Source organism: Argiope bruennichi, chromosome 10, assembly GCF_947563725.1.
Source record: "Argiope bruennichi chromosome 10, qqArgBrue1.1, whole genome shotgun sequence".
Lineage (NCBI taxonomy): Eukaryota > Metazoa > Arthropoda > Arachnida > Araneae > Araneidae > Argiope > Argiope bruennichi.
In genome coordinates this window covers 40,035,892-40,054,634 of record NC_079160.1, presented here as the reverse complement: position 1 = coordinate 40,054,634, position 18,743 = coordinate 40,035,892, and the positions used below count along the sequence as shown (strand labels likewise).

The window sequence follows — 18,743 nt, the reverse complement described above, 5'->3', positions numbered from 1 at the left end:
TTATGAATAGACTGTATCTATTTGGCATTCCGTAATGGCAAATGGCAATCATATATATATATATATATATATATATATATATATATATATATATATATATATATATATATATATATATATATATATATATATATATATATATATATATATATATATATATATATATATATATATTATATAGAATTTTGCTATACTTTAAAACCCTACTATAATTTCAGAATTTTTATGCATTCTTTGACAAAGCATTTCTTAATTGTTTTAGAAATTCTATGTTCTTTGCTGTAGTTTTATTGTATTGTATTGTATTGGTACAGTGATGTCAATTTTGCCATTTGTGCCATAAAAATTTATAGAAAAAATTATTTATTTAAAAGATATTATTTTCTTTAATGATTAAAATGATATATATTTTTTAAAGATAATACTATTTTTTTAAATAAAAACTATAATATATAATAAAAGGTAACATGTAATATTTTTATATAGAAGATAATATTTAAAAAGATTTCGATAAAATTCAAAATAAAAGTATTTGAATATTGAACATTTTATTCCCTGTAAATTTAATAATAAGAAATAATTTAATAAATGATGTTATGAACTTAATTTATATAATTAAATTAATTTAATATTTCATTTAATTTCTATAATTAAATTAATTTAATATTTCATTTAATTTCTATAATTAAATTAATTTAATATTTCATTTAATTTCTATAATTTAATAATTTGATGATAATTTATTTAATTTCTATAATTTAATAATAAATTAATGGATTTATATAATTTAATAAATGATTTTATACACTTTATCATTCTTATTGATAGACTGAGCAAACCGTTGTTTAACAATTTATAAAATGTTATAACAGTATGTGAAATTTTCTGAAAGATAAAAACTCAAACATTGTATGTTTAAAAAAATGTTATCTGGAATAAAAGAATTTAACTTCGTTAAAACTTCAGATGCCATTCAGAAACAGGGTATTTGCAAGTTTATATATGATGAAAAAATAATTAAGCGTGTCTCATTTAAATAACAAAAGCAATGAAATGTTTCAGTTAATTGAATAATAGTACTAAATTTATTATCTTTATTTTTAGGGTTAACAAATTTTTAACTCCAGTTAGAAAAATAAAAGTATTTTTTTTTAAAATTCTATTTTTTAGTCAATTTAATCTATTATTTATTTATTAACTAATATTAAAAGAAAATTGTTGAATAAACTGATTAAAAAGATTCCAACTTCTGAAAAAAAGGATAATAATTTTTCCGCACTGTAACCTTTCCATAAAATAATACTGTATTATGATAAAAGCAGAAATTTTACATTTTTTTTCACTTTATTTTATATTGTAAAGCTCTGGTAAAACTTACTGCAATTTCAAAACATATCCCCTTATAAAATATTATTAGTTGGTAACAATGTTTACAATTCTTGTTTCATTTTAACTCCCTATTTCATTTATTATGATTTTTTTTCCTCCTGGTTGTTATGGAAATTGTTTAAAAAACACCAACAAAGAAAATTCTTTGGTATACAGATTTATTTCAACTTTTTAAAAAATTGTAAATATTCAAAAGCTTTTTCAAAATTCGATTTTGTGAATCTCAGAAGATTAGAGCTTTTGCGAATAATAAAATTAATAATCATTATTTTTAATTTTTGATTTTCCTTTAAAATCTTTCAACGCACTTTCAAAAACGTGTTTTTAAAGTAAAAACCTCAGAAGTAATAAAATTAAAAAGTGCATACAGTATTTTAGTTCCTCAAGAAACTGTGATTTATATCCAAACCTTCTTTTTAACCACAAAAATTCTTTTTTTTTTTCACTCTGATGTGAAGGTCACTGTTTATCTCCTCAAACAATCCAAACAGTTTCTTTGTCGTGCAACAGGAAAATTAAGTAAACGATGCAATAAATCTGGCATTTTTGAAACCCATAGCTGATGTTAAAACTCGTGGTTCGCGTGGCGAAGCGCGTGATTTTGTTTTATTTTGAACTTTAAAACCGCATGCTTTATTTTATTCTGACCAACACGTTAGTTGGTCAGGTAAAGAGCTATTAAATTGTTCTATTACTTTTGTTATTGGAATGAAAATGGTTGGAAAAATAACAAATCAAAATCAATCTTTAATTGGTAAGTAAATTTATATCTAAACTAATATATATTTTAAATTAATGTATGCTTATTTAATACTTCACTTCATTAATAAAAATCAAGGTGCTTTTCATTAAATTTATTTATTATTAAAAACCCAATATTTCAAAAATTGTATGTAAAAATTATATTTTTAAATCATTAGAAAACTTATTTTGAGGTGAGAAATCCTACACAAAAAAATTTGTTTATTTCGCTTTTGAAACTGACTACAACCACGAACCTAGAAATTGTAAATTTTCTTTCTTTTATGGCTATTACAAAGAATCTTAGAGTCGTCTTTGATATTAATAATGTTTCCATGCACATTCAATTTTTCATAATTTGTTACGTATTAATCAAATTCTGAAAATTACTCTTTTAATTCAAACAAAACCATTAATAAACTATTCAGTGGTGTTCCAATTAATTTATAACATAATATATGATATTTAGGAAATTGTTCCATAATTTGTTTAGTTATTATTTCTCGTTAAAGAATGCATTTTCTCTTAATACAGTTTTTAGAAAAATGTTATTAAAATTTATCTGAGCTATATGTAAATAAGGGTTTTACCAGTTTTTATCTAGGCCATAGAACATTATCTTATATGCATTATAAAGGATTTTCCCTTGAAGATGTTCAAAAGTTTTATTCAGTCAATTTTTACTTGTATTATTTTTGGTTAAGAGCATTTGATCCTGTCACATATTTTATGAGTCTCTCTAAAATCAAAAAAATTTTCTGCATTCTGTTATAACATCTGTATTCTGTTATAAATATTAATATTTCCTCATAAAGGATATTTCTTTCTTTCTTCATTTTTTTGCTTCTATTAGATCCAGATATATTGTGTGGTATCTTGTTTGGGGATTCCTATTTGTCTATAATCCTGAAGATACCAAACGACATATTTTTTATGATGGAATTTAATATTAGTTTTATCTTTTCATTATTTTATAATAGTCAGTTGGATTACAGGTAATTTAATAAAGTCCTTGCTTAAACATTTATTGAGCGAAATTTTAAAATTATAAACTTAATAATCATAACAATAGAAACATTTACAAATGAAAAATGCAGTACTTGCATAGCTAGATTTCTATATCATTATAAATTACTCTTGCTAAATAAATATTTTATATTACCTTTATTATATTAGATTACTACCTGATTATTACTACCCTGATACTAAAATCGCTTTCATTGTTTCAGAAATGTGTGTGATTTTGCTCCATTGTTGATAGCTTAAGAGGAAGATTCTAATATCTGTGTAGTTATAAAACGAATAAAGAAGTGGTTATAATAAAACAAAATTTAACAGATAGATGAACCATACATTTACGTTTTTAATAATGCCATGACGTCAGAGAACTGATCTTCATTCAAAATGTCCGTACACAATAAATAGGATATGAGCAGAACAATTAAAATAACGCTGTTTCATTTCTGACAATTTGATGAAACAATGGAAATGAAGTTATATCTAAACGATACAACTAATACCTCTTTCGGTTCCCAAAGGCGGTGAGTTTTTAAATAGGAAACCATTTTCTGATTCCGATTTTTAATTAATCACCATAAATATGAATTGTAGATAATTATAGGAAATTTAAAAGAACAGGGCTAAAATTCGAATAAAAAAAGTTCCGAATTAATCACATTTCCTTGTATTTGTATATAATTTCTATATATTGTTTAGTTTTATTGTATTTGTATATAAAATAACACGGTCTTATTTATGGCAGTTTGATGAAATCATGGACTTGAAGTTATATCTAAATTATACAACCAATGTTACAATCGAACCGATTGCCGAAGGTGGGTATTTTTAATTAAAAACCATTTTTACCAATGTTTGATTCCGATTTTCAATTAAACAATAAAAATGCTAATTATAGATGGATATTATAGGAAATTTAAAAGACCAGGACTAAAATTCGAATTAAAAACATTCGAATTAATCAAGTTTCGCTGCATTTGTATACAATTGTGACGATTTCAAAATGAAAGAATGAACTGAAATGATTTCGCCATCAAAAGAATGCATAGACAGAAATGTAGTCTAGCAAGGAAGTGCTCATTATTACGCAAGAATACATCGTCGTCTTATTAAGCTAATAAGGCTTGTTTTGCGTCATAAACTCCAGGAAAGGGTCGGCAATTGACTGGGAAGTTTTTTTTGTTTGTTATCAAGTACAATCAAAAGCTGAAACACATCATTAATAATATATGAAGTACAAAAGACTGAGTTGTGTTGTGAACATAATTTAAAAGGACTTCGCAGTCACAGGCGATAATCCATAGCAAATGTTTATTTTTTCAGGACTTCACGCGGAATTTTAAAGACGGAAAAATTATTGCAAATTGAGATATTCTCAGTTGTCATTTTAGATAACCCTACCCATGCTCAATTTTTATCAAACGCAGTGAGTGATGTTTCTCGATTAAATATTCAAACCAGAAAGAGTAAGTGGGTGATGCGCCAACAAGTTTTGCTAATATTAATAAAAGATAATATAAAATTAAAGTAAACAGTTATTTACAAACAACAAAAGCAATATTCTTAATGATGTGAGTTGAAAATGTAATTTATTCAAAATTTTCATTCGCTGACTTCAATTTATAGTTATCATATGAGTATAAATCTACTGTCATTAAAATAGTTTTTTTCCTCTTATCTTTAATATTTTATTTCCAATTTAAAAAACCAGGAACGTTGTAGATAACTAATGATCTAAATTGAATTTATAACCAACAGGAGTGGTCTCTAATAAATTTTATCGCATATTTTTGCGTGGAATTGGCTTACAGTAGTTAAGAAATATTAACTTTTAGTGTGGATTTGGCATTTACTGAATCTATTATGTAATCTTTGGCGAGTTTTTTGGCGATTAATTCATGGCATTTGGCTGATAGTATTCTAAAATAGAATTTATGTCTTTCGCATGTTCTTTCTGGACGATTGAAACTAAAATATGACACAAAACTATAACTGCAGTCACAGAATCACGTATTAAATTTCATATATTTAAGAATTGCTTTTTTTATTTTAACTGTTCACATGTTTCGGAAAGTACAGACAAACAGACAGTCAACCTGTAGTGGGATTTAGCTCAACATTTAACGGGTGTTTATAATATCGATATTAAATATGTGTACCGAATTTTATTACCATGTTTTCTTCGTTTTGTAGTTGTAGTATTAAATTATATTCTAATAGCCGGACCGACAGACTTCCTTAGAAATTTTGCTCAAAATTTGATAGAAATCTACAAATTTGGTGTAAATACCGTATACAAAATTCCATTCGTCTAGCTCCAAGCATTCTTAAGTCTATTTGTCCTAGACAGAGAGACGTTCAAAAATTTGGTTTTTCATGCTCAGGGTGGTCCAAAACGTGTAGTTTTGACAAAATCCTAAGTTCGAATTTTTTTTAATAATTTCAGTACTTTCTCTGTATTACGTATATCAGAAAGTAAGAAGGAGATTGTGTCAGAAGCAAATATTGTGATTCTTTCGAACAATTTATGTTTCAATAACAAGACGAAAATATACTGTAATAAGAATGTCCTCATATTTTTAATCCCAAAACCGTATTATTATATATTGAAGCTATGAACCACACTGAATTGATATTTAAGGACAGTCTAAATAGCTACAATAAGGTAATTATCATTTCAATATTTTTAAAGCAAAAATTTCAAATAATATTAAATATCACACAATTTGAAAATTTGGGAAAAAATTTTCTTTGTAAATAACATTTCAAAAATATTAAAAAATATTTCTATAATGCTTAGAAATATTATAAATAAACAAATAAAAATAGTTTTATAATGTTTTTAAATATTATATAATGTAAAATTAATATATTAAATATTATATAATGTAAACATTAAATACATTTAAAATATTTAATGTTTTAAATATTTTTAAATATTATTAATGTAATATATATATATATATATATATATATATATATATATATATATATATATATAAACATGAAAATTTAATTATAGGAGCTCTTATTAATTACATGCTTCACAGTATAATTTATGAGTTTTTAGATTTTTCAAATCTATTAATATAAAACATTACCATAACGAAATAATGCTCCCAATTTTATGAATTTTGATTGAAGAACTGAATTTTTCTGATATTAAGACGAATCAATTCACTTAACGCTGCATTTAGTTTGATAGTTTTTTCAAATGTTACTCAAGCAAATGTGTTTTCAATATATTGATATTCCACTGAAAATGCAGGAAGGGCTAGATTACAAAAGAACAGAACTTACACAATAACTACTATATATACAAAGATTCTAAAGTCAGCGAAAACTAGATCTTCAAAAAAGCGCCTACTTTCTCTTGAGAACAATCCTAACTTCTCACCAGATATAGAATTCAGGTTTATAACTGTTTACATATCGTTTTATGATGACATTACACGGGTTACGATCGTCATCTGTCCTACAAAATGAAAAGCTTTGACATCGATTTATTAAAAAAAAAAAAAGTCATAGCCGTCGATATTTTCTGGAAAAAATCCGCACAGAAAATCGATAGAGGTATGAAAACGATCTAAAATATTTCTTGTGATGTTCGATTCCTGTTCGAAAATAGAATAAAAAAAGCTTGAAGAAAAGTGGAAGGCGTGACATTAAATGAAAATAGAAGTTTTCTGTATTTCACATCAATTAATTTGGAATCATTTCAGATCTAATTTTATAAACTACTATCAGTAATAGATATTTCAAGCCTTTTTCTAAAGGTATATTAATTTTTTTAAGACAGATATTTCTCGTATTCTCTAGAGTGGAATGTTCTTAGCGAAAATATAATAATTTATAAAAAATTCCAAATTCAGAGTATTAAAACGGTTCTTAATAATCTGATGCTCGGTCGAACTTTTTATGAATTTCAGGCCTTTATTCGGAACCTTTAAGGGGTTTAGACCGTTGAAAAAAAAGTTCGATTTTTAAAACCAAATCCATCAAAGAAAAAATGCAATTTTCTTAAACATTCTTTTCACTTTTACGAAATTGTAAAAGAAACATTATATTTACGGAAATTGTTTTTAATTTGTGTGTTTCTATCTAGATGAAATGAAATTATTACATACAGTTTCAGAATTACATTTTTCATTAAAATATTCTAAACAATCCTCCATTCTTTTACATACAAGCTACCATTCAGTTAAAATTAAAAGGTATAGAACACAATTCCATTAAAATTTTAATATGGCGTAAAAACTGTTTTTCTCACAAGATAAATTCCAATATTTTCTTTATGAAAACCTGAAAGATGCAAAAATGAAATCCGAACATTACGAAATGCAAATGAGAATGCTATTTTGCATCTTTTTTTAGTTTTTTATTAATGTTAACGCCGAGAGAATATCTGGTTGCAAAGAATATTAATCAAATCGATTTTGGATTTTGGCATTCTTATCTGAAAGAAAATAAATAAAATCCGTAGAACGCCTTTTTTTGCAGTGACATGTAAAAGAACATTTTTTCTGGAGAAAACTTTGTTTTTCAATAACATCTAAAAGGACTTTTAAATAAAAAGATATCCAGATTACTTTAATACATAATCCTTCTTTTAACATCAAACAGCGTATTTTAGCATGATGCTACAAACATGCAACTAAATTTTCATCTATCTAACATAATTTCTATATCTATTCTTTTCATCTGTCTAACATAATCTATCTCAAATTTCCTTTTTTTTTTTGGAAAATTTATTGAGGGAGCAAACAATTCTTCTACATGTTTGGGAGTTTTTTCAACACTTTCCATTACAATATTTGCTTTGTTTTCCATGTTTACTAAGCTACTTTATGAGTTCCAGAGATCGATTCAGATGAAATGAAGTTTTAAGGTATTACAGTTTGGTGCATTTCTTGATTTTTCATTTGGTAGATGCTTTGCAGTCAGTTTTACAACCTATTCAACATTTGAAATGAAAATGAGTTGCTGACAGTTTTAAATAAACAACTCGTAAATTAAACTGCGCTGTTTTAGAAAAGATTCGAGCTTTTTATGTGTCAGAAACTGAATACTGTGAATCATATCGGAATTCAATATTTCTAATAAAAAGCAAGCTTTATAATGTTAGCATATTATGTGGTATGTCCAATTTCTCAGCGTCATTGTTTTCCTCTCGAGAATTTTCTATTAACAACTTTTTATATTTTTTTGTTTGCATTTGACAGCCATGTTTATGCAAAACTTTGAGTATTAATTGCAATAGTTTTACACCATGAGCATTAATCATTTTAAATAATATGTGCAATGTTTACTTTCTCGTATATGTAATACAGAGAAAGTACAGTACACGTCAAAAATTTCTCGATATTTTGATAAATCGTTGCGTTTTAGACAACCTACAGTTCAAAAAACACTATTTTAAAATGTACTAACACTATTTAATGTAAATGTAAAACACTATTTTATTACAAAATGTCCATCCGTCTGTCTGCGACAAAGATATTTAAAAAAAACGCTTTCAGCCAGTTGACAGAAATTTGGCATACAGTCTTTACACCAGATTTCTTCTCAAATTTTGAGAAAAATCTGTTCTGGGGAAGTCTGTCTGCCCGACTGTTCGAATTTATGTTAGCACAGTAACTGCAAAAAGAAGAGAGCTAGAAAAATAAGATTCGAATACACAGATTAAAAATCTATAGAGTAGACCTTGTTTAAATTTTGAGCCAAAGCTAACAATAAGTTGGCTGTCTGTACTTTCAATAATTCAAAAACCCAATGATTTAAACATATCATATTTGGTTTGGGATTTTGAGATTACAAGTGCATTTTTGTGTCAAATTTTTGTTTCAATTGTTGAGAAAAATGTGTCTAAAACACAAATTCGACTTTCGGATACTATTTACTACATGCCAGGGATGAATCGCCAAATAACTCGCCAAGGATAGCACGATAAATTCAATAAAAATGCTAAATTCATAGCAAAAGTTGATATTTTGTAACTATTGCACGCCAATCTCATGTAAGGGGTTCTCTGGCACGAAAAGTGTATTAGAGAATATGCTAAGAGAGTATGAGAGTAGAGAGTTTTAGGGAGATAATTCCCACTGATTTTCACTAAAGTACTTAAGATAAACAATAATGGTTAATTTATGAAGTTAGACTGTGCTTTCTGAATTGCAATTGTTGAATTTGGCCAGAATAAGCAAAATTTAAAATAAGGTCCTGAAGTGTAACGAATTCTGTATTTATAGTTGTCTTTGTTTTCGCCTTTTAAATAAACATTTATATGAAAATAGTACACATTTTCTAATTTATAGGGATTTTTAAGATTTATTTAACATTTTCCTCAAATACAGAATATTCATGATATAAAATTATAGTTACTGATATTCTTCAAATCACTGAAAGTGAAAGAGACGTAAAAAGCTTTTTTTTAAACCACTACTGGGTCGCTTTGGCATCGAGTACTATGCTCACCATGTTAAAAGTGTTAATGTAGTTCTGTTAAACAACTTTAACAAACTGTGCCTTATCAGAAAAAAAAAGAAAATATTATTTTAAATTATACATGGACAATAAATTGACAGCATTTTGATGGATTAGCAAAGTTTATAAGGAGGCGAAATTATTTAAGTTGTTGCGTTTAGGGCCTCTACTAAGTTTTAACTTCAATTAAAGCTGCAATTAGAAGAATGGAAACGGGCAACCATTGATGGTGTACGCAAGGGTTATAAGCTTTCATACGAAATAAAAGTTGGCGAAATTGGCGCAGTGATTAGAGCTGGGGGACTCTGTTACTGTTTTTCCTTATTTAAAATGCATAGTAAGGTAGCGATTTTGCAATTTCTCTCGAAATGATAGGTGGCTGAAAAAATTAAACCACTGATGACTTATTTGGGGTTTACAAGATTTGATATGAAAAAAATTTAAGAAAATAAGACTAATGTTTGGCGTTGGTGGTATGGTATGGTCTTTTTGGACAAAATTCAATTTAGAATAAAATGCGCCATTCATGAATTATTTTTAAAAGTTCCATTTAAAATGATAGAACGAGGATGTATAAAGCGATTCTAGAAAGTTAAAAGTTTTTTTTAAAAAAAATCGATGATTTACAACATTTTAGGGCTAAGATTGAAAAAAGACTAAAATATTAGATATTGTGAAAAATTCAGAAAAATTCGGCTTTTAAGATTTTAAAAAACGTTTTGGGTGTGATTTATCAACCACCAAGTTTTTGTGGAGGTTTTTAATATTTCCTTTATTATTTCAAATTTATAAATTAATTCTTTAACGAAAAAAATACCGAAATTGCAACATTTATTCCGAGGTATTTAATTCTCGTCAACCGTTAAAATTCTACATCCGAAGAGTTTTTAGGTATGCAATCAAACAACATAGATAAAATATTTTCCACAGCAGAAACATAATCCTTTCTACTTTCGATGGTCCAGAAAGAAAGATTTTGCTGCTATAGAATAGAATTGGAGCTCCCGCTGCCATTGAATTTCGGTTTTGTTTTTTCTGTAAATTTTATCGCCGAATGAGATGTTCCTTCTAAAAGTTTGAAAGGAATTTCAATATCTCCTATCACGAAATCCAAACATTCTTCGGCGTGTTTACGAAGTTGTTTTAAGGTCACCGGCGATCGATCAGAGCAAAGCGTGTTCTTCTTACAGGATCAGGATTCACAGTTTGATGCTTCTTTTCACAGTTGTTCTTAACTAGCTTCTCTTTAAGATCCCAAAAAGACATTATAAATATCTTTAAGAATGTTTTTTAAATTCTGAAAACTTTCATCTTAGGAAACATAATTTGTAGGAAAAACAAACGATCATAAAAGATGCGTCAGTCTACATCACAACAGAGCAAATGAGAAAGACATTTTTCCCTTCAGTGATTTTACAATGAGATTTTGATGGGGATTTATTTTCACATGGGCCAATTTAGGAAAGGGAATCTTAGGGAAGGTGTCTTTGGTATGAGTAAGTGTTAGGGATTTTTATCGGAACGTGAGGAAAGGCCGAGATTAGCAGTTTTTTAGAGCACATATAGAATCTATATATAGTATAAAATGAAGTCTCCTGAAAGCGTTTGAAAGAAGAAAAAAAAATCGAGAAATACTTAACTGATATTGGAGATAATTCTACCATTTTGTAGGGCATTTATTGGGAAAGGTTTTTGTATATTAAAGTCATATCAAAATTAAAAAAAGAAGAGTTTTATTATTGCGATTTAAATTATTTTTCTACTCCGATTCACGCATGCGTAAAACAATATATGTGCTTTGCTCTTATCCGCGCATGTGCGAAAACCTCAAGCTACGCATACGCAAATAGCAAGAGCTGTAGTATGCATATGCAATATATATATATATATATATATATATATATATATATTTTGTTGTTTACGTCTGATTTTAAACATAGATTCAAAACTCATTATGTTCAAAAATAGGAAATCCAAATTTGACCGGAGCACATTAAATGCCAAATCGTTTTGTTTGTTGCACGCTAATGAGAATGTAAAGGAAAGAAATGTTCGATTAGCGAATATCAGAGAAAACATGTCCGCACTTTGGGAAGGTGTGTCTTCTGCTGAGCGAAGTAACCGTCTCTCTTTAAATCGCACTACAATTGAATTACAGAGTCAGAATGAATCAGACATTAAGGCTAATTTTTCCTTTTGGATGTTATGCCACGGGTAACGCTATGCGGGTACTGCTAGTTAATTAAATAAAAAAGAGTGGAATCGGATCAGGAAATATCAGAACATTTTAAAATGAAGTTAATATAGGCTAATTTAAGATAAAAATTTGGAAATTAATTAAAATGTATGTTAATTAAAACTTAAGCAATATTTTTGTGTTTTCCGGTATAACTTCTTGAAATATCATTTTACTGAAATTATTTATACATCTTAAATCTCAAAAAATTTACTTTACTTTTTTTTATTAAATATAAACATCTCCTCCTTTCATCTTTTCTCTCACCTCTCTTTTGTCGAATTAAACCCATCCTAACGTATGCGCAAAAGGGTGCAGGGTTTTAGAATCCGTTGCCAAACAATATTTAACGCTTTTTGTTAATTTCTCATGTTTCATTTTGAATAGAATCATGTGTTCGATTCTAACGTGCTAGTTTTGAAATTTTAAATAAATATTGGTTCCCGGTTATAATAAATATTCTTAATAATTTTGAGTTTTTAATTATCAATTAATATATTCATTTAATTAGCTAAAAAGGATTTCACTAAAAGTGGCGCCATCTAGAAATTTATTTGTGAACTATAATTTTTTTTATTCTGGAAAATTTTGAATTATGAAATATATTGAAAGCTGAAAAACGATAAATAAATAATAAAAATATTTTAATTACCGTTTTAGAAGTATAGCAAAATGTAGAAATAATACTGTTTAATAGAAAATTCAATAATATTATAAAGAAATGTATTAAACAATGTAATTTATAAAAAAAAATCTTAGAAATACAGTAAAACTTATAATAAAAACGCAATTTACTCAGAGAATTACTTTACTTACCTATCAGAATATCGCGCTTTCACGGTTTTATTTTGATATCCATATTTTTGATTAAAAATTACCAAAATAAAAAATTAATATTATAAAAAGTTACGAAGTAAAACATTCATTCATAAAATGCTGATATTATTAATAAGAACTTGAATATTTTCGTTTTATTTATATTAAATACAGAAATTATGTACAAATCAAATTCATTCTTGGAAATTTCGACAATCAATCGAATATTAATTTCCCTTGCATCAAAATTTCCTAATATAGCTTAGAATAAGAATGTGAAAGTTAATAATGCCGATTGGTTAGGCTTTGTTTTACGCATGGCGTTGTAGTATCAGCATGATGACGTACGATTCCCGAAGAGCTGACCAGTCAGAATGCTTTATACATATTGTACAAATATAATTTTAAACAGTACTTTTATGTGAGTGATAAGATCTAGTTAATCAAATTTATTTGATATTATTTAATAAGTTAAGATACTGACCGAACAGCTAATCGCCAAAGGCGGATAGTAGTTTCTAAAAATTCACAAAAGTAAGATTTTTTTTTTCTTGTTTTTCAAACTGCGATAGCGTAAATATTCTGCATAAATTATGCAAATGATTTCAGTTTCGCTGAATTTTTATCAGGAACTGTTCATTCGGCCCACTACATGAAGTGACTTCAACCATTCCAACAAAAAAAATGGTATCTGAATATGTATCAGAGATACATTTTATGCAAGCAATCCAGATAAAATGCTCCCCATAACATCTTGCAAAATACAAACATAATCCTTCTTCTTTCGATGGCACAAACTAAAATGAAAATCAGAGTCAATCGCTAGAGTGGAACTGGAACTTCCAAACCATTTCAAACTCGGTTCCCTCTTCTTTTTTTTTTATCGCCAAATGTTCCTCCTGAAAGTTTCGGAAGGAATTTCAATATCTTCTATCACAATAAATGCATTCCTCACCATGTTTACGAAGTTATTTTAAGGTCACTAGCGATCGATCCAGTTGAAAGAAGTTCTTCGCAGTTTGGTGCATCTCGATGTTTTCAACTGCCCTTCTACCAACCAGGATTTTTTTTACATGTTTTTGTTCGACTTGATTTGTGCCATGTTTATAAAGATGAAATTTTGAAATCGAATTTCACTCCATTTCTGATTTGATCGAGTGTTTACTATTGGAATTTTATACTCTTATATATTCTCGATGACAATACTCTGATTAATATTTCGGAAATGGACTACCAGTTAATCTTTAATTAAGTAAAATTTTTATTATCCTCCATTTATACAACCAATACTGTTATTGTATTTCTGTTTTGAGCTGGCCGCGGTGGCCTAGTGGTAAGGTCTCGGAACCGGAAGGTTTTAGGTTCGAAAACCGATTTCACCGAAGAACCACCGTGTAAGCGGGTCTGGTGCACGTTAAATACGTCGGGGCCAAACGTCTTCCCGCTGCTGTTATGTGAAAGTTTGGAGAGGTGGATGCCGGCTCACATGTCGTCCTCGTCATTTGGCCGCAGTTCAAAATTGTGTGGTCCTTCCCAAAATAGCCCTATTGTTGTTTTACAAACGTAAATAATAATAATATAACTAAATAAAAAAAAATTACAAATCTGTAAGATTTTACAAAAATATGAATACAATAAATTAAATTTTACGATTTTTATAACATATTTATTGTCAAGTTACGTGATTATATTCCAATTCAATTTTTTTGAGTAAAATATTTTAATATGCTTATCTATTCTAATTTATTAAATTTTGCGATTTTTTAAAAATATTTATCGTCAAGTTCCATTCCATTCAAACATTCCAGTTCAGATTCCAGAGATTACATTCCATTTCAAGCTTTTGAAAAATATTTTAAGATGTTTATTTCTTCTAATTTTGTATAAAATAGACTGAAAAATGAAATAAATATATATCAATTAAAAACCAAATGTCATTTGGAAAATCGAAAGAGAAATATTGTTTTGTTTAAAAACAAATGTAAAACCAAAATCTTATAGTTTAGAAGTTCATGAAGTAATTTATTCAAACATTTTGTTCGTGTTATAAATAACATGAAATTCCCAATTTTTTGCGTTATGAAACATTAAATTTTTTTTTATAAACGTATTGCTTATTCTGTAAGTCAGGAAATGTAGAACATATTCAGAAATTATTATATACAATTGGAACAAAAAGTATGCATTAGATTTTTATTTATAAAGCTTTTCTGAAAACTTTTTAATCAAAATTTAGAATTTGAGAAAATAACATTTACAGATTTAAAATAATAATAAAATACAAAACATGCATATATAAAAAACGACTATAACTTTCCAAAGAATGAACGTAGGAAAGAAATTCAAATATTTTTTAAGGGAAAACTTATCAGAAATTAAAAATATTGAATTTAAAAAACAAACGATATTTTCATCAAATAAATAAAAAATAGTAATATAAAGTATCATTTAACATTTTCTTAGTTTCAGATAATAATTATTATTATTTTAACGTTTTTCTCCAATTTTTAAGGAGTTTTTAACTTCAATAAAATAAATTATATTATCTTATATTTAGCCACTTATTTTCCTTTTGAGAAGACTTGACTTCGCAAAAAGTTAAAAATAATAATTATTAAATCTGAAACGCTTCAGTCTGAAAAGAGTAGATTTCCCTAAATCAACATCATTAGAATACTCCATTAACGCGAGATATTCACATATTCGCTTGTTTACAGTTAAAATTACGGATAACAGACGGGCTGATGTTAAATGCACTATTTATTAATCAGGAACCTTGTAATTACTGTTGAAAATGTATTAATATTTTATTTTATTTATTTGTTTCTTTTAGAATGGCAACGTTATTTAAGAAATATTTTTTGCTGTCTCATTTCATTTTGTAGATGGCAACTTGTAGATCAATCCCAAGATGGAATAAACAAAGTTTGAATTTTTTACCGGTGGGATATCGTTTTTCTATTTTAATATAAAAAGCGAAAGAAAACGGTGTTTTTTCTTAGGCAGCTTTAACATTTTTTGGCGTCCGCGACAGGACTTTCTCGAAACAAAATAAATCAAGATGTTTCAAGCAATAAAAGGTTTTAAAAAAGAAGATCTGAAATACGTTGCGTCTGAAATTGGAGAAGACGTATCAGAAAATATTACGATAGTTGGATTAAAAGATCTTATTTTAAAAAGTTGTGAATATAAGAATGATCCAGAATTCGTTCAAGAACTTTTAAGTAATGTTATTTCGGAAAGGAAATTAAAAGAAGAAACCGAAAAAAAAGATAAAAGATTGCAGCTTGAAGCTGAAAAGGAAGATAGAAGATTGCAGCTTGAAGCTGAAAAGGAAGATAGAAGATTGCAGCTTGAAATTGAAAAAGAAATAGAATTGGCAAGAATACAATCTCAAAATAGAGGTGAGTCATTTTCTGCTAATTCTACTGCTGATTTAAATAATTATAAGAGAAAGTTTACACTGCCTAGATTAGAATTTAGACAATTTGGCGACGATATTAAAGATTGGCTCCCATTTTGGAGTCAATTTGAGCAAATACATAAAGATGAGGATATCGCACCAGAAGACAAATTTCAGTACCTAGTTCAAGCAACAATTTCTGGTTCTCGTGCTAGAGAGGTTGTTGAAAGTTTTCCGCCAACTGGCGCCAACTATCAAAAGGCTATTGATGGTTTAAAATCGCGTTTTGGTAGAGAAGATATTTTAGTGGAAGTATATGTGAGAGAATTATTAAAATTAATTATTTCTGTGCAAACAAAAGAAACATTTTCATTAACTTCTTTGTATGATAAGCTTGAATCATATTTACGAGCATTAGAAACATTAGGTGTAACCACAGATAAATGTGCATCCATTTTGTATCCTATGGTTGAATCGTGTTTCTCAGCTGAATTTTTAAAGGCGTGGAATCGTAGTAATATTTCCAGTATTAACTCTGACGCGAAAGGAAGATTGGATAATTTGATGCAATTTTTGAAAACGGAAGTTGAAGGAGAAGAAAGAATATGTTTGGCTGTAGCCGGTTTCGGTTTAGGAAAGGGCCAAGAATACAGACCTTTGAAAAAGAAACAATATAGCTCGGAGAATTTGAGAAATAAAGTACCTACAGCTATAGGTTTGTTAACGACTGCTGCAGATAAAGATGTAAAGAAATCTTGCGTTTTTTGCGGTGGTAAACATTCAAGTTCAGATTGCTTTACGGCTCAAAAAATGACTCTATCGGAAAGACAAAAAATAGTCAAGGAAAAACGATGCTGCTTTGCATGTTTATCGCCATTTCACGCAGTTAAAAGATGCCGAGCAGTTTTAAAATGCCTGATATGTTCTAAAAAACATTTTCCTATAATGTGTGATGTGCTTGATTCGCAAAAGATGTCTGTAGAGGGAAAAGAAGATAAACCCGCACTAGATGTTAATATGGCTAATTTTAATAAACACAGCCCTAAGATATTTCTTCAAACTCTCAGAGCTAAAGTGGTATCGGATAATAAACAGAAAATTGTGAGGTTACTTTTTGATTCTGCATCACATAATCTTACATTTTGAAAAGTGTAGCTGAAGAAATGAATTATACACCCGTTCGATGTGAAAAATTGGTACATTCTCTTTTTGGTGGCGTTATCACTAATGAATTTAAACATAATTGTTATAAAGTAAAATTGAGAAATTTGATTGGAAATTTCGGCTGTAATTTTGAAGTTCTGGATCAATCTATCATTTGTGACAATATTAGACCGGTTTTTAAAGGTCCCTGGATAAAAGAATTAGAGGAAAATCAGATTAATCCAACTGATATTAGCGATACTTGTGAAGGCATTGATATTCTAATTGGAGCTGACGTTATGGGGAAAATGTTAACTGGCAAAAGAAAAGTCTTATCTTCAGGTCTTGTCGCTGTAGAAACTTTCTTAGGATGGACCCTAATGGGTAAGGTACCACAGGAAGAATCTTCGGAAGAAAACCTGGCTTTAACAGTGCTGTCCTTATTTGTAAATGAAGCTGAAATCACAAGTTTATGGAAATTAGATTCAATCGGAATCAATGATCCTGTTGAGAAAAAATCTAAGAACGAGATTGATCTTCGGACCAAGGAGCATTTTCTAGAAACGGTAACAATTAATAAAGATGGTCGATATGAGGTTTGTTTACCATGGTCTGATGATAAGTCACCTTTGCCCGACAACTTGGATTTGGCGAGGAAAAGGCTCGACTACACTACCTCAAAACTTATAGCTATGAATATGTATGAGAAATATGAAAATATTCTTCTAAATTGGTTAGATGAAGACATAATAGAGGAAGTTCCTACCAACGAAATGAACTCTTATGGTAATTATTTACCTCATCGTTCAGTGATAAAACTAAGCAGCAGCACTACTCCAATTCGTCCGGTGTTTGACGCTTCAGCGAGATTAGCAAATTATCCATCTTTGAATCAGTGCTTGGAATGTGGTCCTAATCTCATTGAGCTTATTCCAAATATTCTTCTTCGATTCAGAGAGGGACAGCTTGGCGTTATAGCTGACATCAGGAAAGCTTTTCTGCAAATTAGTATTCGTAAAGAGGATAGAGACTTCCTTCGGTTTTTGTGGTGGGAAAATAGAGAAGAAAAGAAATTGAGAGTTTTTCGTCACACAAGAGTTGTTTTTGGGGTAAAATGTAGCCCTTTTCTTTTAGCTTCAGTAATTGAGCACCATATTCAAAAATGTGAAGGATTTGAAAAATCTTTGAAAAAAAGACTTTTGGAGAGTTTCTACATTGATAATGTCGTTACTAGTGTCGACAGTAAAGACCAATTAGATCGATTCATTGACAATTCTAAAACCTTGATGGCAAAAGGTGGTTTTGATCTTAGAGAATGGGAATGGTCTGGCGACTGTGAAACTAATTCAAAGGAAGAAACTCAGGTATTAGGTCTTATTTGGAATAAGAAATTAGACACTTTGAAAATTAACATGAAATGGCTGGATGGCATTAATGTGGAAAAAGTAACTAAAAGGAGTATGTTATCTACAGTACATAAAGTATTTGATCCTTTTGGATTCACTGCACCAGTGA

The 18,743-nt window shown here is 28.3% G+C and overlaps 1 protein-coding gene across 2 annotated transcripts in view; it reads left to right on the top strand.

The window, feature by feature from the left end:
- Positions 1–18,743, top strand: part of LOC129989375 (neuromodulin-like) — a 244,008-nt gene that overhangs the window by 102,362 nt on the left and 122,903 nt on the right. Inside the window, exon 1 of one of the 2 annotated variants that reach the window (XM_056097879.1) lies at positions 1,939–2,143. The exons of the other annotated variant lie outside the window; for it this stretch is intronic. Coding sequence (XP_055953854.1) covers positions 2,098–2,143 — 46 coding nt within the window. The 5' untranslated portion in view covers positions 1,939–2,097. Of the gene's footprint in view, positions 1–1,938; positions 2,144–18,743 lie in introns of those variants that run through there. 2 annotated transcript variants of the gene reach the window in all.